We start from the raw sequence: 25,146 nt of genomic DNA, 5'->3' as shown, positions 1-25,146 counted from the left end.
TTCATACACAGATGATTAATGACTAAGCAATACCACTGATAAGAAACAGAATGACAAACTATGTTAAGAACATCTACAAACTTCCTCTTGCAAAGCTGATCAGTAAGAAATCAACCAACGGCCACTACTTAAAAGATCACTAGGGCCACCGACACAATGGTCTAATGAAGAAACAGTAACAGAAAGTCGTCTTGAGGAGGCAAGTTTGGGCCGGGAAACAGCAGTCAGTACTGCAAGGTGGTGGAAAGAAAGCACTCTGTGCTGAAAGAGCAGGTACACTTAGCTCCTCAGAAGAGGTGGCCTTAACCTTGACTCTTAGGAGATGAAAAAGATTCATAGCCCTTGAAATTCAGAAAAATGTGAAATTGGAGTTTGTTAAGAGAAAAGTACTTTTAGAAGTAAGTACCCCAGGGCCTACTAAAAGGCATGCCCAAGATCTCTGGCTACAGGTTTTCTGTTTACTTCCTTATGGAGGACAGAGCAGTGGCTGACACCAGAGGCTTCTGAGGTTAGAAGCATGCTCTTGGAATCAAACTCTTCCACCTATCTACTCCACGGGCCTGACCAAGTACTTGCTGAAGCCAGAGCTCTCTTACCTGCTTACAAGTCACATCGCCTTGTTTCAAGCATTTAATTAGTTAGTAGTAAAGTGCTTACTTAGTGCTGACAGAGAAAGCCTTGATCTAAGCTATCCCTCTTGTTATTCTCATATCTGACTTCTTATGTCAAGTAAATAAATTTCTGAGCCAATATTAAGTCCCATGTGAAGGACTAGCAAGTTCATGGACTACAAGAGAAAAGGGACAGAGAAGGCTCCCCTTCCTCTGGGATTAAGATGCGTGTTTCTTTTTGTTTCTTTTTTAGCAAAGTAAAATTTATTTAAGTCAGAAATCTCCTACTGCAGCAGTCAGGAGAGGGGCTCCAAGAGAGGAAGACCCTGTGTTTTGTTTTTAAAATACACACTGGTAGGCAGAATTGTACAGTGAAAGGGGTGTTACAGAAACTACAACTCAGTGACATAATTTATTAAACAGGAAAGCCGTGTAGGCTGAGAGAGCAGCAAGAAGGCAGGCAACAGAGAGATGGGACGCACAAGCATGGGGGCGGTGCACGTACTGTCGGGCCCAGCGCTCTCCTCGAAGGCAGGGTTGTCCAGACCAGCTTCCTCTGTCCACACGGGAAGGGCTCCTGATGTTGAGTTCCGTTCAGTGGCCAGGGTACCTGTCCTGGGACAGTCTGTTTCTGGGGGTAAAGTACTTGGAGGATCTATTATCGTGGGTCCATTTTCATTCTCAATCTCGGTCTGCGTTTTACTAGTTTTCCGTCTCTCTAGGGAAACTCTCCGATGAGAAGCTCCTGGACACCTAGAATGAGAAGAACCGGTGGTTTCTGGATGATGTGAAAAGAAAGCAGGGAGTCGTAGCACATAGCACAACAAAAGAATGGCAGTAGCTTCTATGCAAAAAGAACTCAGCTGTACAAGATTCTTCTTTTAAAGATTTTATTATTTATTTATTTGAGAGGTAGAATTACAGACAGTGAGGGAAAGATAGAGAGAAAGGTCTTCCATCCGCTGGTTCACTCCTCAAATGTCCGCAACAGCCACAGCTGAGCCAATCTTAAGCCAGGAGCCAGGAGCTTCTTCTGGTTCTCCCAGTGGGTGCAGGGGCCCAAGGACTTGGGCCATCTTCTGCTGCTTTCCCAGGCCACAGCAGAGAGCTGGATCAGAAGAGGAGCAGCTGAGACTTGAACCGGCACCCATATGGGATGCCGGCACCGCAGGCAGAGGCTTAGCCCACCATGACACAGTGTCAGCCTCAGCTGTACACTATTCTAATCTTAATCTCCACTCAAGCTACATTCTTAACACTCCACACAGCAGACAAAATTGTATTTAGGTATACACTAGTCACAAGAAAGGATCCTAATACTTGTCTCTGTACTGCAGGAATGATTCTGAAATTCTGCTTATACAACCCTTTTCACAGCTAAAGTGGCTTAACCACAGGAGTGCCGATCAGCACGAGTCTTCTTCCATCACCAGGGCTGTGTCCTGACTTAGACCTTGACTGCATGATGACTCTTCATGCTGTGTTACACAAGCACATCAGACACTTTAAGACTTGCAGGAAGGCGTAGCAATGTCCCAAATAATTTATTTTATGATACATATGGAAGGAGACAAAAATATAGCTCTTCTAGTGGTAAAATTAGAATTGCAGTAGTGCTGACACGCTATATAACCTAATGCATATATTCCAAATACTTGGGCAACTTATATAACCACCAAGAAATAAGAACTGCTAACATGCCTGATTTTACTTATTTAAGCAGAGACAGCAGACAGATGCTTGTTTAAACCTATAACCAACGAAACATCCAAAGGCTTTATGTAACAGATTAATTAGAAATGACGACAAGGTGCCAGTTCCTTTCCATCTGATACCTTGATTGGAGAAGGTGACTAATAATGCCCAATTTGAAGAGTGGGAGGAGGACAAGGGGATTAGTGAAGGAGCCTTAGCACCTACCACACCTCTGTAGATACCACTTAGTTCCATGGTGGGGTAGGGCAGTGCAGAGAGTGTGGGCGGGGTCTTATACCTGGAGTTGCAGACTCTCATTCAGTGGCAATATATGTATTTTTAAATGTTTATTTTTTCACCTACTTGAAAGGGAGGGAGAGGGAGTGGAAGAGGGAGAGGGAAAGAGAGACAGGGAGACAGAGAGAGAGAGAAAGCGTGATTTTCCATATGTTGTTGGTGTACTCCCCAAATGCCTACAATATCCAGTGCTGGGCCAGCCTGAAGCCAGGAGCCTGGAACTCCACCTGGGTCTTCCATGTGGGTGAGCAGGACTCCACACTTGGATCCAGGATGCATTAGAGGAGCTGAAATGGAAATGGAACAGCTGGGACTTGGCACTTGGATATAGATATGGGCGTCCCAAGCAGCAGCTTAACCTGCTGTGTAATGGCAGTATTTTTTAAAATCTAAATTTCTAATAAAATATAGGATTGAATCAATTTATGTTGAACACTACCCTTTAGCTGAAGAAGTAATACATTTTCCCCTGTGAACTATTTTGAATCTTAGATTTCAAGTTCTTTAAATGGATCCCTATGACATCTCTTCATTCACCTTCCTCTCACATCTTCTCTGCACCTTGTTAAGGGGAGAACTGATTTTGCCTTTCTGCATTGTTGTGCAGCACTCCAGGGAATGTTCTTGCAAGAGTCTGACAAGAATTTCTGAAAATTATATCTCAAAAAAAAAATCACTTTGTCAAGCACATTTAATCACAAACACATTTTAAAGGTATTTTATGGAAAAAAAAGTTGAGGCAATAACTGGACATTGTGACTGAAAAAAATAAAGATTTAATTTCCAAAATATGTATCATCCAGAAATGTATGTATGGGCAACAGCTAGTCTTCAATGGAAAAAATGGACCAGGCATAAGAAATATGAATGGAATGCAAATATCTAGGAATTCATCTAGCTAACAACTCCAACTCCCCACAAATTATAGAAGGCCTACCTTACAATTATTAAACAAGCAAACAAATTTAAAAAGAAAAACTTAAAGTTGCTAGGAAGGTAGTAAAGAAACAGGTATACTTAAATTTCTGATGGGACAGCAAATTGCTAAGGGAACAGGAAACTGCTAACAGGAAGAGGAATGATATTAAAAAATGGCATCATGTAAAAACATGGGAGAGTGACCTCATCGGGCATCAGAGGAAGGTTACAGATAGATCCTCTGGGAACACCCATATTTAAACAAGATAGACTGGTACAACAACCAGACGGAGAAGGCTCTAAGGACCGTAAACATGGCCAAGGCAGGTAGGAGTGTCAATCAAGAAAAAGTGGCCGATGAAGCAAATGCCACAACAGAGTCAAAAAAAGAGGACTAAAAAGTGTCAGGTTTCAAATGCCAATTAGAAGGTCATAACAAGCTCAGAAAGAACCCTTTCACAGTCATGGAGGTAAAAGCCCAGACTATAACACAGGCACTTCTGTTAACATCTGCATTCTACAAAACCTAAACACTAAAACTCATTGGGAAAAAGACAGGTAGGATCAGCCATTCACCCAGAAATGGGGAACCGCTGCTAATCGCCCTGGGGTTTCTTCCTGGGAAGTTGAAAATATTCTAAAAAGTAGATTATTATGATGCTTGTTTAATTCTGTGAATACATTAAAAACACTGATCTGTTCTCTATAAAGAGGTGAACTTTATGCTACGTGGAATACATCTCTATGAAACTACTTAAAAAAAAAAAAAAAGGGCTGGCGTTATGGTGTAGTGGGTTAACCCCATACGGGCCCCCTGGTTCACGTCCTGGCTACTCCACTTCTTATCTGGCTCCCTGATAATGCACCTGGGAAAGCAGTGGAAGATGACCCAAGTGCTTGAGACTTGCCACTCACATAGGAGACCTGGATGGAGTTCCAGGTTCCTAGCATAGGCCTGGCCCAGGCCTGGCCACGGCGGCCACCTGCTGAATGAACCAGCAGATGGAAGATTTTTCTCTCTCTAACTCTACTTTCAAATAAATAAATAAAATAAATCTTTAAAAAAAGAAAAACCTGTTAGGCAACGAGTAGATCACAGCAGGTTTGTACAAAGAGCTCACGACCACAGACAGCCTGGAGCCATCATCTTTCAACTCTGTCAACATTTGAAACTGAAAGAGAAATGAGAATCAAAAAGGACAGAGCCCAACACCTGGGGAGTGTGTATTTTGTACCAGTCACTGTCCAGCCATCTCTCCATACACTGTCTCACAGTGTCCTCACCACTACTCTGTTTTACAAATGGGCAACTTGGAACTTAACTGACAAAGCCACCACCACAAGCTGCTTACTTGCAAAGTCAAAATCCAAACAAGCCCAGATCACATTCCCAGGGCTCCTGCTACTTCTACTGTCTCATACTAAACAATCATATTAGAGTGCTTTTTCTAGGCCTTGAAGTACAACTGGATTTGCTTTACCAACTTGTACCTAGAAACACTTAGAATTTTAGAGCTGGAAGAGCCTTGGTGATCAGTACAAAACAAAAGCGATAGCCAAAAACAGAAAGCTATAGATCACTGAAAATTGAGTATTTAACAATGCCACAAACTGCACCTGGCACTGGGGGAGATAATTTGGCTTACTCAACCAAGTAACTCAGTGTAGCAGGAGACCAATACACAGGATATGAAGAATGAATAAAACAACAGAATAGAAATACACACAGAAGTGGGTGTTCAGCCTAGCAGATAAGACAACCACGTCCCACAATGGACTGCCAGGGTTTGATTTGTGGCTCTAGTTCCCGACTCCAGCTTGTCAATGCAGACCATGGGAGGCAGTGGAGATAGCCAAAATAAGTGGGCTCCTGCCACCTTTGTAAGAGACCTGGACTGTGTTGTCCACTCCTGGCTCTGGCCTTTCCCTGGCTTTGTAGGCATCTGGACAGTGAACCAGCAGGTGGGAGCTCTCTTTCTGTCTTCCTTTCTCTGCCTCTCAAATAAGTCAAGAAAGAGAAAAAATGCAGGTGACATCTAATCAGATCAGGATGGGCACTTGCTGAGATTACATGGATGTCAGAGGCAGTGTGCAACCTGCCACAGGTTGAGAGTTATCCTTCCCTAGGGGAGTCTTTAGATGCTAAAGGGCTCCTGTGGGAGCCAAGAGCCAAATGGACAGATTTTTTTCCCCCTTTCCTGCTGAAGATTATTCATTTGTTATAACTATTCTGGTTCTCATTATGGAGGAAAATTACACATGGACTAACTTGATTTTTGCTATAGTGAATCATTCTCAGAATTCTAACAACAGTATATGAGCTAATTCACATTAGGAACCATACAATGTAGCAAAACACACATTATTATCAACAGTATTAGTACTAGCAGTGGTGGTGGTAATAATATAGAAATAAAATAAAATGAGGCAGGCTAGCTGCTATGGTGTCTTGGGCTAAGCCTCTGCTTGCAGTACCAGCACCCCATATGGGCACCGGTTCGTGTCCCAGCTACTCCTCTTCTGATCCAGCTCTCTGCTACAGCTTGGGAAAGCAGTGCAAGATGGTCCAGGTGCTTGAGGCCCTGCACCCACTGGGAGACCAGGAAGAAGCTCCTGGCTCCTGGCTTCAGATCAGCCAAGCTCCAGCCATTGTGGACATTTGGGGAGTGAACCAGTGGATGGAAGACCTTTCTGTTCTCCCTCACTCTGTAACTCTACCTTTCATATAAATAAAATATTAATTTAAAAAAATAATGAGGCATGCTAAGTACCACACAATGATAGGCACTTAATGAAACTGAAGGAATGTGAGCATATTAGAATACAAAAAAGATAAGAATGGTATATGGATGGGGCTGGCGGTGTGGGCCAGCAGGTTAATTACCTGGCCTAAAGCGCCAGCATCTCATATGGGCGCCGGTTCAAGTCCCGGCTGCTCCTCTTCCAATCCAGCTATCTGCTCTGGCCTGGGAAAGCAGTAGAAGATGGCTCAAGTCCTTGGGCCCCTGCACCCGAGCTCGTGGGAGACCCGGAAGAAGCTCCTGGCTCCTGGCTCCGGATCAGTGCAGCTCCGGCCATTGTGGCCAACTGGGGAGTGAATCAGCAGATGGAAGACCTCTCTGTCTCTGCCTCTCCTCTCTCTGTGTAACTCTGACTTTCAAATAAATAAATAAATCTTTAAAAAAAATAAAAAAAGAATCATATATGGAATAAAATATATAAAAATCAATTCAAGTTAACAACAAAACTGGTGAACCAAAGGTATCTGGAAAAGCCTCTCTCCCACAAAAGCAATAAAAACACTGGAAGAAATCATCCAAATTGATGAACTCTGGAAATTAGCTAAAGGATTATAATAGTCTGATGAACATTCATTCAAAAAAAATGGCTGACTCTCAGAACAGAGAGCACCATGGCATCAGCACTTGCTCCACTGCTATTCTCATGTCCAGAGCTCCACAACAGACTGGGAAAGCAACAGCCCAAATCACAATGAAACAGATTTAGAATACTTCCAAAGCCCCATTCCCAGAGAACTGCCATTAACTGACCTGTCTGTTGGTTCCCTAGAAGATTCCATTTGCAAGGCTATCTCTATCTGACCTGACAGTGCTCACACAGTGCAAATAGCCTTTTCACTGAGGACATTTGTCAGGGAAAAAAAAATTCAGAGGCAATTATTTAATATTGCAGCTGCCTGAGGGAGACAAAAAGGCTAAGCAAAAGGTTTTAAGGGAACACTGCAGAATGTAACATTCATAGAGGTTTGGGTATATCCAGAGCTGGGTGTGTGTACAAGAAAAGAACTAAAAGGGCCTTGGGCTCTCAATTCATGCTTATATACTGTCTACCATAGACACATTTCAGATTCAAATACAGAGATGGGCCAAAAGTAAGAGATAGAAGACCACACTAATTTCAGACAAAATGGACTTTTAGACAAAAGAAAAGTTAAATCTATCATGAAGAAATAATGATTAAAACACAAATGTACCAAACAATAAAGCCTCCAAATATAAGTAAAAAATGACAAAGGGAAAAACAGACAATTTAACAATATTTGCATTTTCAATAATGTATAGAGTGGGACAAAAAAAAAAAAAAAGAAAATAATACTGTATCAACACTGCAAACCAACCAGACCCAACAGACATTTATAGAACACTCAATCTGCTAACAGCAGAATACATATTCTTCTTAAACACAACAGGAATATTTTCCAGGATTGACCATGTATTAGGTCATTAAAAAACAAAGCCTCAATAAAATGTAAAGAACTGAATAACACATTGCTACAGTTTTTTGTTTGTTTGCTACAGTTTGAAAAGGATAGGGTTCATTAACTCATGCAGATTTTTATACTCCAAGGTCACAAATCTATGATACTAAGGATAGAAGCTTAAGCCAATTATGGGATTTAGGAAGTGGCTCTCTTGAAAGGTCCTTAGGTCATGGGGGCACGCCCTTGGATGTAGTTCTCACAACAGGGCTGATTGTAACATCTGAGAGTTGAACCTAATCACTCTTCTTCTTGGATTACTATGTGATCAACCCTCCACATGTGCTCCACCATTGCTATCATCTGGCCTCACCAGACAGCCAAACCAACAGGGCCTGCCTGATCTTGGACTGTGAACCTCCAAAATTGTGAAGAGGAACCTGTGTCAAGTATTTCATTACAGGATCAAAACATATTATGGGTGCTGGTTAAGCTGCCGCCTACAATGCTGGCATCCCATATAGATGCTGGCTTGAGTTCTAGCCGTTCTACTTCTGATCCAGCTTCCTGCTAATGCACCTGAGAGAGCAGTGGAAGATGGCCCAAGTGCTTGGGTCCCTGCCACCCATGTGGGAGATCCAGAAGAAGCTCCTGGCTTCAGCCTGGCCCAGTCTTGGCTGTTGTGGCCACTTGGGGTACGGACCAGTAGATGGAAGATCTCTGTCTCTCCTTCTCTCTGAAACTCTTTCAAAAATAAATAAATAAATCTTTAAGAAAATATTATTTCCTATCATCACAATAATCCAAAATGGATAAAACACAGAGATGTAAGAGCTAAAGTTCAAAAATCCTAGAAAAGACTGGTGTCGATCTTTGTGATGTTGGTTCACAACAGTTTCTCAGATACAACACCAAAAGCATAAATATATAAAGAAAAAAATAGATAAATTTGACCTCCTGAAAAATAATAGTTGTTTGTCCTTCAAAGGACATAGGGGCCGGCGCCGCGGCTCACTAGGCTAATCCTCCGCCTTGTGGCGCTGGCACACCGGGTTCTAGTCTCGGTCGGGGTGCTGGATTCTGTCCCAATTGCCCCTCTTCCAGGCCAGCTCTCTGCTGTGGCCAGGGAGTGCAGTGGAGGATGGCCCAAGTGCTTGGGCCCTGCACCCCATGGGAGACCAGGAGAAGTACCTGGCTCCTGCCATCGGATCAGTGCGGTGCGCCAGCCGCAGCGTGCCGGCCGCGGCGGCCATTGGAGGGTGAACCAACAGCAAAGGAAGACCTTTCTCTCTGTCTCTGTCTCTCACTGTCCACTCTGCCTGTCAAAATAAATAAATAAATAAATAAAAAAAAAAACAAACAAACAACAACAACAACAAAGGACATAGGAAAGTTAAAAGACAACTGAAAGGAAGGAAATATTTGCGAATCATTTATCTGATAAGGATCCAGAATATATAAATAATTCTTACAGGGCTTGCACTGTGGTATAGGAATAAGTTTCTGCCTGTGAAACCAGCATCCCATATGGGCACTGGTTCGTATCCCAGCTGCTCCACTTGATTCAGCTCTCTGCTAATGGACTGGGAAAAGCTGGAAGACAAAGTGTTTGTGCCCCTGCCATATATGTGGGAGACTGAGAGGAAGCTCCTGGCAGCTGCAAAATCTCTCTCTGCCTTTCAAATAAATAAATAAATCTGGAAAAAAATTCTTACAATTTAGCAAAAAGAAAAAAGATACAATATAAAAATGGACTAATGAAGTTGAGCATCTGTCATGTGCTTGCTGACCACTTATCTTCTTTGGAGAAGTATTTACTTAAATTATTCACTTATGAGCGTACTTTAAAAAGTTCATGGAAAATGGAATTAAAAGGTAAGTTTATTTTGGTGCAGAAAGATTTGAAATCCACTCTATGAGGGGTCTTCAAAAGGTCATGGAACATTTGTATTATGATAAAAACTACGCATGAGTATTTTTTTTTAACGTGTCTTTTAATTTCATTTTTCCACAAACTTTTTGAAGTGCCCTCACATTAGATTATTTCTTTTGCTTAACAATTGGCTTGTAAGAGTTCTTTATATATTCTGGATACTAAATCCTTATAGACATGAATTATAAATACATCTGTAAATACACACACATACTTTCTCCAAAAATACATATTTTATACATACATATAAAAGTTCATGTAAAATACATACACACACATACTTTTTACATGATACATAAGAAAAGAATGCCAATAAGAATGTCCCATCTGTGTTAAAATGTGTATTTAAAAACACAGTTTAGACTCAGCCTTTCCCAACTCCTCAGGTTTCAAGCCAGATGATGAACCAAAAAAGGTCTCAGCATGGAAAAGGACTTCTTTAAATGTTTTGTATTATATAGACTTTTTTTGTTGTTAAGATTTACTTATCTGAAAGGCAGTGTGATACAAAGAGAGGGAGAGACAAGAGATCTTCCATCTGCTGATTTACTTCTCAAATGACCACCAACAACAAGGTGTATGCCATGCTTCTGAAGCCAGAAAATCCATCGGGTCTCCCACAGAAGTGACAGGGGCCCAGTCATCTTCCGTGAGCTTCCCAGGAACAATAGCAGGGAGCTAACTGGAAACGGAGCAGCCAGGACTTCAGATGGTACTGATAGGGGATGAAAGCACTGCCAAGTGGTGGCTTAACTTGGTATACCAGAGCATCAACCCCACAAACATTTTTTTTTTAATTAATTAATTTGATTTGAAACAGGAAGACTTCCATTCACTGGTTCATTCCCCAAATGTCTGCAATAGCCAGGGCTGGGCCAGGTGAGACCAAAAGCCAGGAGCTCCATCCAGGTTTCCCACATGGGTTGCAGGGGCCAAGTAGTTGAGTTATCATCTGCTGCCTCCCAGGATGTGCATCAGTAGGAAGCTGGGTTGGAAGCTAAGCAGCTAGGAGTCAAACCAGGTACTCTGATATGGGATGCAGGCATCCCAAGTAGCAACTTAATAACTGCTGACAAACTCCACCCAAATAAAGCTTTTTATAATTATATTAAACTATAACTAAAAAAAAAAAAAAAAGACATCATTTATTTAAAAGGCACAGCAACAGAGAGAAAGGGAGAGACATAGAATCTTCCATCTGCTGGTTTACTCCCTAAATGGCCACAATGGTCAGGGCAGGACAAGACCAAAGCCAGGAGCCAGGAACTCCATCTGTCTCCAATGTGGGTGGCAGGGGCCCAACTATTTGAGCCATCTTCTGCTGTCTTCCCAGGCATATCAGCAGGGAGTTGGATTGGAAGAGAAACAGCCAGGACTCAAACTGGCACTCTGATATGGAATGTTAGCATCGTTAAGTGGTGGTTTAACCTGTTGTGCTACAACCCAAGGCCCTAAATTATAATTTTCAAGATGAGAAGAAAAATGGTTCAAAACCTTACCATAAAAAAGAACATAAATATACAATTTTAAAGTAACAATAACAATCATCATAAACTTTAAATGTTAAATTGGTGAGGGTGGGTTGGGGGGCTGGGTAGAAGAGGGTAGGAAGAATGCTTTACAGCTTCTGCTTGGCAGAATTTCACAAATGAATTATTAAAATATTACATGTTTAGTATATTATGCATTTAGTATTTCTTAAAGGCTGCCCTATGTCTTAAAATTCTTCATTATTTAACATATACTCAGTTAAACAACAATTTTATTTAAAATACAGTAATTATTCATAAATATTTTACTTCCTTCTATAGGAGAAAGATGTTAGCTCTTCTCATCCAGAACAGATTTCCCCAGCGTAAAAGCTCATGTAAATAGGAAAGGCGATATTAAATTTGAAATGACCATACTTTACAAACTACTGCCAATGCTCTATTTCTACTAATAATTTAGAAATTTCCAAGTCCCCAAAATCCAAAAACAAAAAAGACATGTGATAGCCATGAACTTCTATACAATGATTTACTGTTACTAATGCTAAAATCCTATGAATTTCAATGAAACTTACAGACAAAACATCATTTTCTAACAAACAAGATTGTGTAGAGATGTCACATAATAATCATACTCTGTGTCTTGTGTCATCTTTGTTATTCTAGTTTGTGTTGGTTTTGGAAGATGGCTACAATTTTTTTTAAAGATGTATTTATTTGAAAGCCAGAGTAAGAGACAGAGGGAGAAAGAGACATTCTCCATCTGCTGGTTCACTGCCCATTTGGCTGCAACGGCCAGCCCTGGGTTAGGCTGAAGCCAGGAGCTTCATCCTCATTTCGTGCATGGGTGCAGGGACCCAAACACTTGGGCCATTTTCCACTGGGTTCCCAGGCTGTTAGCAGGGAGCTGGATCAGAAGTGGAGCAGCCTGGACACAAACAAGCGCCAGAAGAGAAGTCCATGTCACGGGTGGCAGCTTTTCCCACTATTCCACAATGCCAGCCTCTGCAATTTTTTTTTTTTAAATCAACTCCCATTGCAAAGTGAAGTAGTAACCTGTATCTCCTCCCATTGGCTCTGGGTGGCCACTACTGCTTCCAACACAGTAACAGCAGGAAGAAAGCCATGTAACTTCAAGGATTTATCATCCTTAGTCACGCAACCTCTTCCTTGTTCACTGAATACTGAGCCACAACGTTAGAACTCTATACACTGAGCTGCCATGCCCGAGAGGCTTTTGTGGCCTCGCTGGCTGACAAGTCCTAGCTGAGCCCACGCTCCTAGTCATCCTCGTCAAGGTGCCAGACGTGGGAAGCAGGAGCCATCTTGGAAGTAGGCTCTCTCATTCCCGCTGCTGAAGTCCCTGGTTTTCAGCTCTTCCCAGCTATAACTCAGATTTCACAGAGCAGAGACAAGCCATGTCTGCTGCATCCTGTCTGAATCCCCATCCAGGGGCAGAATCAAAGGCCTGTTTTATGTCTCTGTGTTTGGGGTGGTTAATTTCTCAGCAATGAGTAACTGGAACAGAGATCAACAATTTAACTGAACAAGCATCTGATGAGTGTCAAGTTTGAGTGGGCAAATTCAAAGACTAGTACAGACATGGTCCTGGCCCTAAAGGAATTTACCACCTGGCAGTAGATTCTATCTGCTGCCAGCCTGCACACTACTTACCAGCCAGAACACTGTCTGGCTCTCAGTAGCTAATAATAAGTATCTGCTGAGTGAATGAACAAATGAACATTAGTAGGGTTGAGTATTTAATAGCAAACATTTCTACCTGAATTTCAACATTTTTGATGAAGAGACTGGAGAAAGCTCAAGACTGTTTAGCACAAATCTGTTCAAATAGGATGTAAAAATCACATGAAATGTTATAATTCAACCTTTGTAAATCTGTATACTCAGTAATCACTCTTAGCTGTTTACATCAGGGAAATTATCACATTTTCTAATCGTGCAACTTTTCATTGTATCTTTTAGACAATCTGGAGATGATTAAATTAATAGTGTGGGGTGGGCGCTTAAAAACAGTAGGTTAAGCCATTGCTTGGGATGCCCACATCACATATGGGAGTGCCTGGGATTGAGCAGAACCTCCACTTCCAATCCAGCTTCCTGCTAATGAGCCTCCGAGGCAGTAGACTATGGCCCAATTTCATGGTTTCTGTCACTCATACAGATCCAGCTGGAGTTCCTGCCCTTGGCTTTGGCCTGGCCAAAGATCTTTTTTTCTCTGTCTCTCCCTCTCTGTCACTCTAACTTTTAAATAAATAAACAAAACTTTTAAAAATTAAGAAATAAAAACCTTAGCTTAAAAAATAAACATCTCAAACATTAATCAACATAGTTGGAAAATAGAACTTTCAATGGAATATAGCTGCTTAGCCTTTACCAATCTGTAAATGGAAGGATGGTTTGCAACTGTCAGTTTTATGAAAGCTTTATGTCATTGCTCTCTGAATAGTAAGTAACTAAACTGCAACTTCATTCAGTTCCTCTAACATTTCATAACCCATGTTGGTAAGTCATAGAACACTCCTACACCCTAAAAAGAACTGTTACACTGAGAGAAGGAGCTTAAAATATTTTTCACCATAAGAGGCCTGATCCAGACTACAACATTCAAAAGTCTGGTGTCAATTTCCAGGAGGTATCCACTATTATGTTCAGATCCTATGACTGCTGATGGCAGAAGATACCCCAAGATGTAAGGCTGTATACATAACCATGCATTCTCAAAAGTCTATCCTACTCTTCCTAGCTCCTGTTTTTAGAAAACATAGTTTAGATTTAAGCAATTGCTGTATAAACCCAAATTTCTAACATTTTAATAACATCTCTTTCGTTATTCCCCCCATTGTTTTCATATGTCTTAATTATTTCCAATGAGTACTGTGGGATTCTTTCTAATATTTAGAGAAAGTCAATGTATATATATATAGTAGAGAGCATGGTTTGACTTCTGGTATAGCCCACATGGTACATTAGAAGACACACAGGAATACTGCCATTAACTATCTCTAAGTCTATGAGTCAGTTTCCTTATTTATTAAAAAGCAGAATTAGATTAACCCTCAATTCTGTGATTTTACAAGTGAGTACAATGACAATTCATTCTACACTTTTATATCTAGATCCAACCTGATGGACTATTCACTGTTTTTCACAGCAATCAAGATGAGTACAGATTTATACTGACACAAGCCTTAATTTGAAGTTTAGATTTAATACATTTAATTATATCATTTGATGTGATTCTTCAGATATGAGATGTATTTTAACCTTTCCAATGGGTACAAATAATCCCAAAGATCAAGTCTTACTATAAAACTCATCAATCAGTAAAATAAGTTGATTAATCTTTTTTTTTAAAGATTTATTTATTTATTTGAAAGGCAGAATTAAAGAGATGCAGAGGCAGAGAGAGAAAGGGAGAGGGAAAAAGAGGGAAAGAGGGAAAGGGGGAAAGGGAGAAAGGGAGGGAGAGAAGGAGGGAGAGAAGGAGGGAGAGAAGGAGAGAGAGAGAGACTTCCATTTGTTGGTTTACTCCCCAAATGGCTGCAACAGCCGGAGCTGTGCCGATCTGAAGCCAGGAGCCTGGAGCTTCTTCTGGGTCACCCATGCGGGTGCAGGGGCCCAATGACTTGGGCCATCTTCTTCTGCTTTCCCAGGCCATAGAGAGAGCTGGATTGGAAAAGGAGTAGCTGGGACATGCATCTGCACCCATGTGGGATGCTGGCACTGCAGTAGGCAGTTTTACCTACTACATCACAGCGCAGGCCCCCTAAGTTGCTTAATCTTTTAAAAAGCGTTTATTATGGGGCTGGCGCTGTGGCATTATGGGTAAAGCCATCACCTACAGTGCTGGCATCCCATATGGGCACCGGTTCAAGACCCGGCTGTTCCATTGCTGATCCAGCTCTCTGCTATGGTCTGGAAAAGCAATAGAAGATGGCCCAAGTCCTTGGGCCCCTGCACCCACATGGGAGACCCAGAAGAAGCTCCAGGCTCCTTGCTTCGGATTGGCATAGCTCTGGCCGGCCGTTGTGGCCATCTGGGGAGTGAACCAGCAGATGGAGGACCTCTCTCTGCCTCTGCCTCCCTGCCTTTCAAATAAATAAATAAATCTTCAAAAAAAAAAAAAAAAAAAGAATGCTTTCATTAGAACAAAACTCCCCACTAAATGTTTGTAATTTTCCCAATCCTTAGTTTTTACGAAGTCTGGACTAAAAAGAGAATTTTTTTACAGGATGTTAGCAAATAAAACGCTGCATATTTCTACACTGTAAAAGCATTATCATTTTTATTGGCTGAATATTGCCCCAGTGAGTTGATGTGCTATCAATTTTTAACCCTTCCCTATTTTTAAGTAATGAGATTGAATCTAATTTGCCAAACTATACACAATGTTGCAGTGAACATCTTTGTACACAATTTCCTCTTCTTTTAGATTATTTTTAGGACAGTAAATCAGGTAACAGAATATTTATAGTGTTTTACAACAAACTGCCATATAGCCTTGTGAGAAGAGTCTATCATTATACTTTTTTCACCCATTTGAGTAAGAGTTTCATATTACAGCAATAAAGATACTAACAACTATTCAATGGTATTTTACTGTAGCTTTTATATTCATATTTTTGATAAACATGTTCGATACTGCTCCCTGTAACTTACTTACTATGTGTCTTCTGTTTTCGACAGTTATATTTATTTATTTATTGGTACTTTTGTATCTTTTTATCAAGCCTAAATTTGTTTGAACAACCTCTCTGTAACATTCTCATACTTTTGGCTTACCTGTTTTTAAGATGTGCCTCCAGATCACAGCGTTGCATTACATCATGGCACACTGAAGAAAATGGACATAAGACCAATAATTTGTCTAGAAGTTTGTGAACCAGAATACTAGATTTCTTACACAACTTAAAATGAAGTCTCTTTCGGTCCAACGGACAGAAATCTTTCTCCTGTAAAAAGTTTCTGAGGCACTTGTAGCAGAATGTGTGTCCACAGGGAGTATCTAGTGGCTGCAACAGAGGCTGAAGGCAGATATGGCAGACGAGGTCATCGTCCACTTCATTCTGGTAATTGTACAAGTGGTTTTCTCTTGTCCAGTGCTGCTGGCCACATTCAAAACACAGGGGGTTTAGGGAGGAAGAGGAGGTCTGTTCCACAGACACCATCTCATCACTGGTCGTTCCCATTTTGCATCAGCTAAAGCAGCTGCTTTTGTCTCATATGTCAGACTCGGCTTCAGGTTTGGTGTCCTTTATTAGGAAGTGATATATCTGACTAATGCAGCCAAGGTCCGTTTTTCTGCATAAACAAACAAATGGAATATTAATCAAGACAGGTTCAAAGTGTCAACAAAATATTATTAGTTACCTTTTTGCAGTACAAAATTAAAGTTTAGAACAGCCAAGAAACTAGTCACAAAAAATTAAACACTGTTGGCCTTCTGTATCCGTGGGTTCTGCATCCATAGGTTCCACCAACTACAGAACAAAAATATCAGAAAAACAAAAAACAGCACTGGACATGTACGGACTTTCTCCCCCTTGTCGTTGTTCCCTAAACAATACAGCTTATATAATGTTCACATCATACAAGGCTACAAGTTAGCTACAGATCATTTAAACTGTGTATATGTTCTGTGCAAATACTGGGCCATTTATTTTAAGTGACTTAAGTGTCTGTGGATTTTGATATCTGTCAGGGTTTTGGGACTGATCACCCAAAGATACTGAGGGATGACTGTGATGGAATTAAGATATTTTCTAGTTGGCTAAGAAATGTGACGTACACTGCCAGGTTTTCAATGAAAAAAGAACTGGTGGTCAAAAACAAAGATGCCGTTCATTACATGACATAGAAATAGTTGATTTGTTTTACTGACTGAAATCCCCAAATATCTCACAGCTCAATATAAAAAAAAAATTGAAAGTCAATTAATAAGGTGCTAAAAATGCAATTTGAAATTATGGAACACATTTACATTTGTCAACCCAATCATGGCCTACAGTTCTGAGTTTATGCATTTACAGTACTATACCAAAGATTATGTCTTTGAAATACAGTTCTCATGGACAATTCAATCTGCTAAGGGAAACCTTTGTTTGGCATTATATTAAAAAAATGGATTTCAAAATATGTATGATTTGAATAGTTTCTGTACCTGACTTATACATATATATATATATGTGTGTGTGTGTGTGTGTGTGTGTGTGTTTGTGTATATATATATATATATAAAACACCTGTGGAAACTTCATAAGGTATAATAGTAATTCATTCCAAAGAGAAAATGTACTGTAATTCACTTAAGCAGATGAAACCTGCTATAACTTTCAGTTCCACCTCACACTATTCCACTCTTCCATCTGGGCTTGCAGACTAGGGCAGCCATCTCCCTCCCTCGAGGTCTGCAACAGCCTAACCCAGGTTTGCGCAGCCTGCCAGGGACTGCTCCCCTCATGGAAGGGCTTCCATACTTCCTGCTGTGAGCACCACAGGTTGAAAATCCATCTCCAGAGGCAGCAGCTCTTACAGAGCTTCTGGTATGTGCCAAACGTTGAGGAGTGGTAAGGAGGGGAGAGTCCAAGAAAACCTGTTAATAAAATTCAATGTAATAAGTATGCTATGCTAAATTTATTCCCAGGATGCTATGTGAGTATGGGAATGATGAAGAGAATTGCCTTTTAACTGTGTTTTCCTCTGTGGCAGGAAATACTTTCAAAAGGGGTTAAAAACTTGGACTGCTGAGTTGTGACAGGAAGCGTTAGAAAGAATAAAAATGGGACAGGGGATCCTGGGCAAGACAAAAGCTTAATTAGCAAGAGCTTCTTTTTCACGAGGAATCTGAGGTAGGTAAAACATTCAGGTCAAAGAAAACACACTCAGGACATGGGAATTCTAAAATTAGCATCCCTGCAACAAGAACAGAAGGCCAGAACACCATGCTGATGGTGCTAGTGCTTGTATTTCAATAAATAAAATTCTCCCCTGTCAAGTGTAAGTATTCGCTATTGTATTTATTTGAAATATTATGATTATATTTTTTAGAAAAATAACATAAACATTTTAACAGATTTAATAAGAATGGCCATGAATCAGGTGGGGGTAGGAAAGGATTCCGGTAGGACAGCTGACCTCAGATAAATCTTTTTTTAAAACTACCAATAAGACTTTTTAAAACCTATCAACAGGGGTTGGCATTGTGGCATAGTGGGGTTAAGCCACTGCCTAAGACACTGGCACCCCATTTGGGCACCTGTTGGAGTCCCAGCTGCTCCATTTCCAATCCAGTTCCCTGCTAATGCACCTGGGAAAGCAGTGGAAGATGGCCAAAGTGCTCGGGCCACTGCCCCCAGATGGTAGACCCAGAGGAAGCTCTTGGCTTTGGCCTGGCCCAGCCCTGGCCATTGCAGCTGCTTGGGGAATGAACAAGTGGATGGAAGATCTCCCCCGCAACACACACACCTCTTTCTGTAACTCTGCCTTTAAATAAATAAAATAAATCTTAAAAAAAAAATAAAATAAAATATTAAGAACAGCCTGTGTTCTAAACCCTCATCAGTAACTATATCGGACAACATTTCTTGTATGTTATAACTCACGGAGCCTGCTCTTTACCCTCTGAATGCCACAATGTTTGGACATCGGTGCAAGGTAAGTGAGGTTAAGGAGAGAAACATCGTGTGTCTCATCTTGGGCAGACAGGGTGGTTGGAACTGGTATTTTAATACAGGATTTCTTCAGATTATTGTTTCCCACTCAGCAAGAAAACTCATACCCTTTGCTCTTCTTTGTTGGTGATAGCGCTTACTCTAATTTTTCTTTTCCTCAAGAAAATATATGGCAATTTTAACCTCCCACATAATGACTAAGACAGCACTTAAGACTATTATATTCAAGCTACTTTCTAAATCTCTAAATAACTTTAGATCTTTGATTATTTTAATTTTATCACAAAATCTTTTCACAAGCACAATTAGCATGCTCCCATTTAAAATATCAAATAATAACTGCATTATCTCCACCCCTGAAATACCCCTATGTTAGCATGAAGCAAACATTAAAATGAAAATTAACATAGATGAATCACTAGCATGTGCTATAAATATTGATTAAAGGACTGTACTGCTACATAGCATAAGTAGTTAAAGAGTACAGACCCCAGAGGAGTCTGAGGAGTCAAATCTTTGCTGGTCACTCATTAGCCCTGCTTTCTTAATATATTCCCATTTCCTTCTCAGATGCAAAATGGGAATATCACCAGTGCCTATCTAGGATGATTAATATAAAGAATACTCACTTGGGGCCGGTGCTGTGGCACAGTGGGTTAACACCCTGGCCTGAAACGGTGCCGGTTCTGGTCTGACTGCTCCACTTATGATCCAGCTCTCTCCTGTGCCCTGGGGAAGCAGTGGAGGATGGCCCAAGTCCTTGGGCCCCTGCACCCACGTGGGAGACACGGAAGAGGTTCCTGGCTTCAGATCGGTGCAGCTCCGGCCATTGCGGCCACTTGGGGAGTGAGCCATCGGATGGAAGACCTCTTTCTCTCTGCCTCTCCCCTCTCTGTGTAACTCTTTCAAATAAATAAATAAATCTTTTAAAAAAATACTCACACAAGTATGCATGTATGTATGCATGCACACAAGGGTTTTCAAAAAATTCACGTAAAATGGAATTAAAAGATAAGTTTATTTTAGTGCAAAATATTTTGCAATCAAGAAGCTTATGGAGGGGCTGGTGTTTGGAGCATTGGTTAAGACCTCACTTGGGATACCTGCATCTCATATTTGAGCACTTGGTTCAAGTCCCAGTTCCTTTGTTTCTGAGTCAGTTTCCTGTTAATGTGCACCCTGGGAGGCAGCAGATGATAGCTCAAGTACTTGGGCCTTTGCTACCCACCTGGGAGACTTGGATGGAGTTCCAGATTCCTGCTTTTGGCTTGGCCCAGTCCTCGTTGTTGTGGCATTTGGAGGGGAAAGCAGTAGAAGGAGTATCTCTATTTCCCTGCCTTTCAGACAGAATGAAATGTAAAAAAATGTTAAAAGTTCATGAAAAATGCATATTATGAAAAAACAATGCATAAATTTCAAAGTATTTTTGCATCAAAATCAACTTTTTCTAAGATTTATTTATTTGAGAGGCAGAGATACAGTGAGAGAGAGGGAGACACAATGAGAGTGAGAGAGTGAGAGAGAAAGAGAGAGAGAGAGAGAAACTCTTCCATCTGCTGGTTTAGTCCCCAGATGGCTACAAGAGTCAGTACTGGGCCACACCAAAGTCAGGAGCCAATAGCTTCATCTGAGTCTCCCACGTGGGTGGCAGGAGCCCAAACACTTAGGTCATCTGCTGCTGCTTTTCCCAGGCCATTAGCAGGAAGCTGGATTGGAAGTGGAGCAGCTGGGACTCGAATCAGAGTCTGTATGGGATGCTGGCATTGCAGGAGGTGGCTTTACCCACTACGCCATGCCAGCCCCAGAAATAAACTTATCTTTTAATTCCATTTTCAATGGACTTTTCCTAAGGCAGTGTGTGTGCGAGTGTGTGTATGCGTGGAGTGTACTTGGTGTAAAACAGTGCCTAACATATCATAGGTGAAATATAACTGTTAGCTATCATTAAAGAAATAAAAGCTCAGACAGATAAACCCAATTTTTTCTTGCTTAAAAATAACTCAATAATAAATTAAATGATTATGGGAAAAAGGAAAGGTATTTCGTGACAGCTTTGGAGTGTGAGTTCTATAAGAACTGACCCTACTCCTCCAATCCCCAGGCCCACAGGTGGATGATTTTCTTTCTACTTTGCGTGCAAGTCCATTGCTCTGCCTTACCCTTCTTCTCTCCTTGGGGTCCCTCTCTAAAATAATAGAGTTTGCTGTGGTTTGGAAAATGTTTGAATGCATTCCCCAAAGGTTCATGTGCTGGAAGCTTGTTCCCTAGTGTGGCAATACTGATATGGTAGAACCTGAAGAGGTGGGGCCTAGTTGAAAGTTACTAGGTTGCTGGAGGATAACCCTCAGAAGAGTAATATAGTTCTCACTGGACCCCAATTAGTTCTCACGAGGGTGAGTTGTTAGGAAAGAGTGAGCCTGGTCCCTAAATTGCTCTGGTTTCTGGTTCTCACAAGGTGATCCCTTCTGTACACAGCTATTTTTTCCCTTTCCCCCTTCTGTTCCTCTGTGATGCTGTGATGCAGCCAGGTGCCCCTCACCAGAGCCCAAACAGAACTGTGAGCTAAATAAATTCCTGAATCTTTTCTGTCCAAAGTACCCAGCCTTAGATATTTTGTTAAACCAACAGAAAATGGACAAAGAACTCTAAGAGCTAGAATTCCCACAGGGGAGAAGCTCAATAAATGCTGAATGACCATCTGCATGACAACAGGCTTAGTGAGCTTAGGTGAGCTGAACTACATTATGGGAGGATATGCCCAAGTTTATATATAATTTTGATTTCAGACACTATCTATATACCTATGAGCACAGTTTGAGATATTAAAATAGAAGTTAAATAAATATTAGCTTCAAACATTTCTCAAAATATAAAGGTAAAAGGTAGCATAATGTGTAGCTTTACAAACAATATTATCTATTCAGCAATATCTAAGAACAGTAAAGGGAAGGAAGCTATTTAATTGGCTGGGGTTATTACAACATATTTGTGATAGCATCTTGAAAAGTAGCTGGGGCGATAGAAAAGGAGTTATAAGACATATTTTTTATTTGATTCCAGTCATGATGAGTATGCTTGGTCTTCCTGGCTTATGGGATAAGAATATCCTGGTAAGCACAAAGACTCTCAGAAAGAATTATGGGTTTTCAACATTAATTTGCATATCCAAAACTATATATTATTCAGATCATTTCTCTCTTTTTAAAATTTATTTGAGCAGTAGAGTTGCAGACAGAGAGAAAGGTCTTTCATCCACTGGTTCACTCCCCAAATGGCTGCAATGGCTGGAGTTGGGCAAGTCTGAAGCAGGGAGCCACCAGATTCTTCTGGGTCTTCCATGTGGGTCCAAGGGTCCAAGCACTTGCACTGTCCTCCACTGCTTTCCCAGGATATAAGCAGAGAGCTGGATTGAGAGAGGAGCAGCTGGGACAGGAACTGGTGCCCATATGGGATGCTGATGATGCAGGTGGAGTCTTAGCCTACTCTACCACAGCACCAACCCCAGATCATTCCTCTTGATGTTACTTTTGACTCAGATCTACAGAGTCCTCTGGCCTTACCCCAGCTCAGGGGGAAAGAAGACAAGCTAAGGTTCATCAGCTAAGGATGGCTGCAGAGAAAGCCTCTAGGATTCTTTTGACTCTAAAGGCCAGGAGTCCTCTCCCTTCAGCTCAGCTTCAAACCCTCCTTCCTCCACCAGACTCCTCCTACTCATGGGGGCCCTTCCCTTCCCTTAGGCTCTGCTCCTCTTGACACATACCTTCATTTCAGCAATTATTAGATTGCACGTTTGCTTATCTGAATCCTCTTGGCTTTGAGGATAAAGATAGCATCTTTTTTATCTTTTGTACTCCCACTCTTGACAGGTCCTAGAAAAAAAAATTGTTCTCAGGGTCATATGTGAGCCTAAAATGAATGACAGTCTAGTTAACTACATATATGAGAAAACTTGCTGCTTTAATTTTGGTACTAAGAAGCAATCAACACACTGGGCTCTGCCTTGTAGTTTGCTAAAGAATATAGTATTCCTCCCTTTAATCTTCAAAAGGCAGAGGGGAAAAGTTTCCTTACTTGATATCAACTCAAGAAAATTTTCCTGTTTTACATAACACATATTAGCTTTGATAGCTGCCTTTGGATAAAGCAGTGGTTGTCCAGACATTCTGCCCTCAGGATCCTTTTACGCATTCTGTACAGGTTTGGCCATTTCTTAAAAAACAAACATATAAATACCATACGATCCAACAATATCACTCCTGGACATTTATCCTAGAGCAGAGAAAACTTTCAGCAACTTCGTAGCAGTCCAAAGCTAGAAACAACCCAGATGTTCAACAGGTAAAAGGTTGAACAAGCTGTGCTGCATCCATACCGTGGAATCCTACTCAGCATAAAGGAACTATCGATACACATAACTACCTGGAGGGATAGCCACAGAACCACGCGAAATTACTCCTTTTATGTAACATTTTTGACACTACAAAATTACGGGATCAGCTGTTGCCAAGGGTTAAGAAATGGGGTAGACAAAAGGGCAACATGAAGGGTCTTTATAGTGATGGAAATGTTCTATACTTTGTACTCCTGTCAATATCCTGGTTTTGATACTGTACTACAGTTTCTCAGGATGCTATCTTTGGGGGAAAACGGGTAAAGGGTACTTGATATATCATTGTATTACTTCTTTTATCTGGATATGAACTTACAATTGTCTCAAAAGAAAAAGTTACTGTTGAAGATTCCTAAGAGCTCTCATTTGTATTTCTCTATTTTTGAATTAGTAATTAAAATGTTTAAATATTCATTTGTTAATAAACAGGTTAACATTTTTATGAAGATTAATTTTTCAAAATAAAAATAAAAGTGTTATTCTATATTTTTGTAAATCTGGAGTCTCATATCTGTTTTGTTTTCAATGTGTCATGAGATCACATGTAAATTCTAGAAAACTCTACTGGACACTTGTGAGAATGAGAGAAAGGCACTACGAAAACAATTTTGATTTTGTGGACCAAATGAATGAGAATGGGGTGAACAAATGGTACAAAACATTAAAAACCTCTAATACCTTTCTTTCAAAACAAACAGCAGCCCATAACAGACAATGCATTTGAGGGGGCAAAACAAAACAAAACAAAACAATTGGGATGAACCCTGTTCTAGGAGTCTATCTCTACTGGAATAAAGCTCTTCCCCCAGAGCCTCTTCCTATCAGAAGCAGCATATCTGGATATTTGTATAGAAATATCTAGCATAACACATGGAAGCCTCACATCAAAACTCTACCCTTAAATTAATCAACACTTACTCTCTATTGTACACTACTAGGAAAACTACCAATTATGTTTCCAACAGCTCCACAACTTTTTTTTTTTTTTTTTTTTAAGATTTTTTTGGCCGGCGCTGTGGCTCACTTGGCTAATCCTCTGCCTGCGGCGCCGGCACACCAGGTTCTAGTCCCGGTTGGGGGGCAAGATTCTGTCCCGGTTGCCCCTCTTCCAGTCCAGCTCTCTGTTGTGGCCCAGCAGGGCAGTGGAGGATGGCCCAAGTCCTTGGGTCCCTGCACCTGCAAGGAAGACCAGGAGGAAGCACCTGGCTCCTGGCTTCAGATCGGCGCAGCGCACCAACCGCAACGCGCCAGCTGTAGCGGCCACTTCGGGGGTGAACCAACGGAAAGGAAGACCTTTCTCTCTGCCTGTCTCTCACTGTCTAACTCTGCCTGTCAAAAAAAATAAATAAATAAAAATAAAAAGATTTATTTATTTACTTGAGAGGCAGAGTTACAGACGGAGAGAGGGAGAGACAGAGAGAGGTCTTCCATCCTCTGGTTCACTCCCCAAAGGGCCGCAAAGGCCAGAGATGAGCAGATCTGAAGCCAGGAGCCAGGAACTTCTTCTGGGTCTCACATGCAATTACAGGGGCCCAAGGACTTGGGCCATTTTCTACTGCTTGCCCAGGCCATCAGCAGGGAGCTGGATCAGAAGTAGAGCAGCTGGGACTTGAACCACTGCCCATATGGGATGTCAGCGCCACAGGCATATGCTTAACCTACTAAGCCACTCACTCTCATTTCTCTACAGAAAACTGTAACTCAGTGCGCGCAGCTATTTCCTTCTTTTCCCCTTGAAGCAACAGTGGAAAGACCATTTTAGATTTAAGCATTCTCATGCTACTTGTGTTAGCTGTATGTCTATTTAATAATCTAGAGAATTAGTAAATTAAGTAAAAAATGCTAGAAGCTATGAAACTTAGGCCCTGAACTCTATGCCAGCTGGGTAACTAGGTCACTACA

The 25,146-nt window shown here is 41.1% G+C and overlaps 1 protein-coding gene across 9 annotated transcripts in view; it reads right to left on the bottom strand.

The window, feature by feature from the left end:
• Nucleotides 1-25,146, bottom strand: part of LNX2 (ligand of numb-protein X 2) — a 94,522-nt gene that overhangs the window by 23,767 nt on the left and 45,609 nt on the right. For 2 of the 9 annotated variants that reach the window (XM_008275210.5, XM_089304287.1), the window contains exons 2-5: nt 22,615-22,723; nt 20,083-20,191; nt 15,967-16,485; nt 1,117-1,364 (exon numbers count right to left, since the gene is read on the bottom strand). In XM_008275210.5, the coding sequence (XP_008273432.1) occupies nt 1,117-1,364; nt 15,967-16,373 (655 nt within the window). In that variant the 5' untranslated portion in view covers nt 16,374-16,485; nt 20,083-20,191; nt 22,615-22,723. Of the gene's footprint in view, nt 1-1,116; nt 1,365-15,966; nt 16,486-19,483; nt 19,757-20,082; nt 20,192-22,614; nt 22,724-25,146 lie in introns of those variants that run through there. The other 7 variants (XM_008275213.5, XM_089304289.1, XM_008275212.5 and 4 more) reach the window with 4 other exon arrangements.

This window comes from Oryctolagus cuniculus, chromosome 9 (genome assembly GCF_051225735.1).
Source record: "Oryctolagus cuniculus isolate XC-2025 breed Fujian yellow rabbit chromosome 9, ASM5122573v1, whole genome shotgun sequence".
In the NCBI taxonomy this organism is placed as follows: Eukaryota; Metazoa; Chordata; class Mammalia; order Lagomorpha; family Leporidae; genus Oryctolagus; species Oryctolagus cuniculus.
This window is presented reverse-complemented; position numbering and strand designations above follow the sequence as displayed.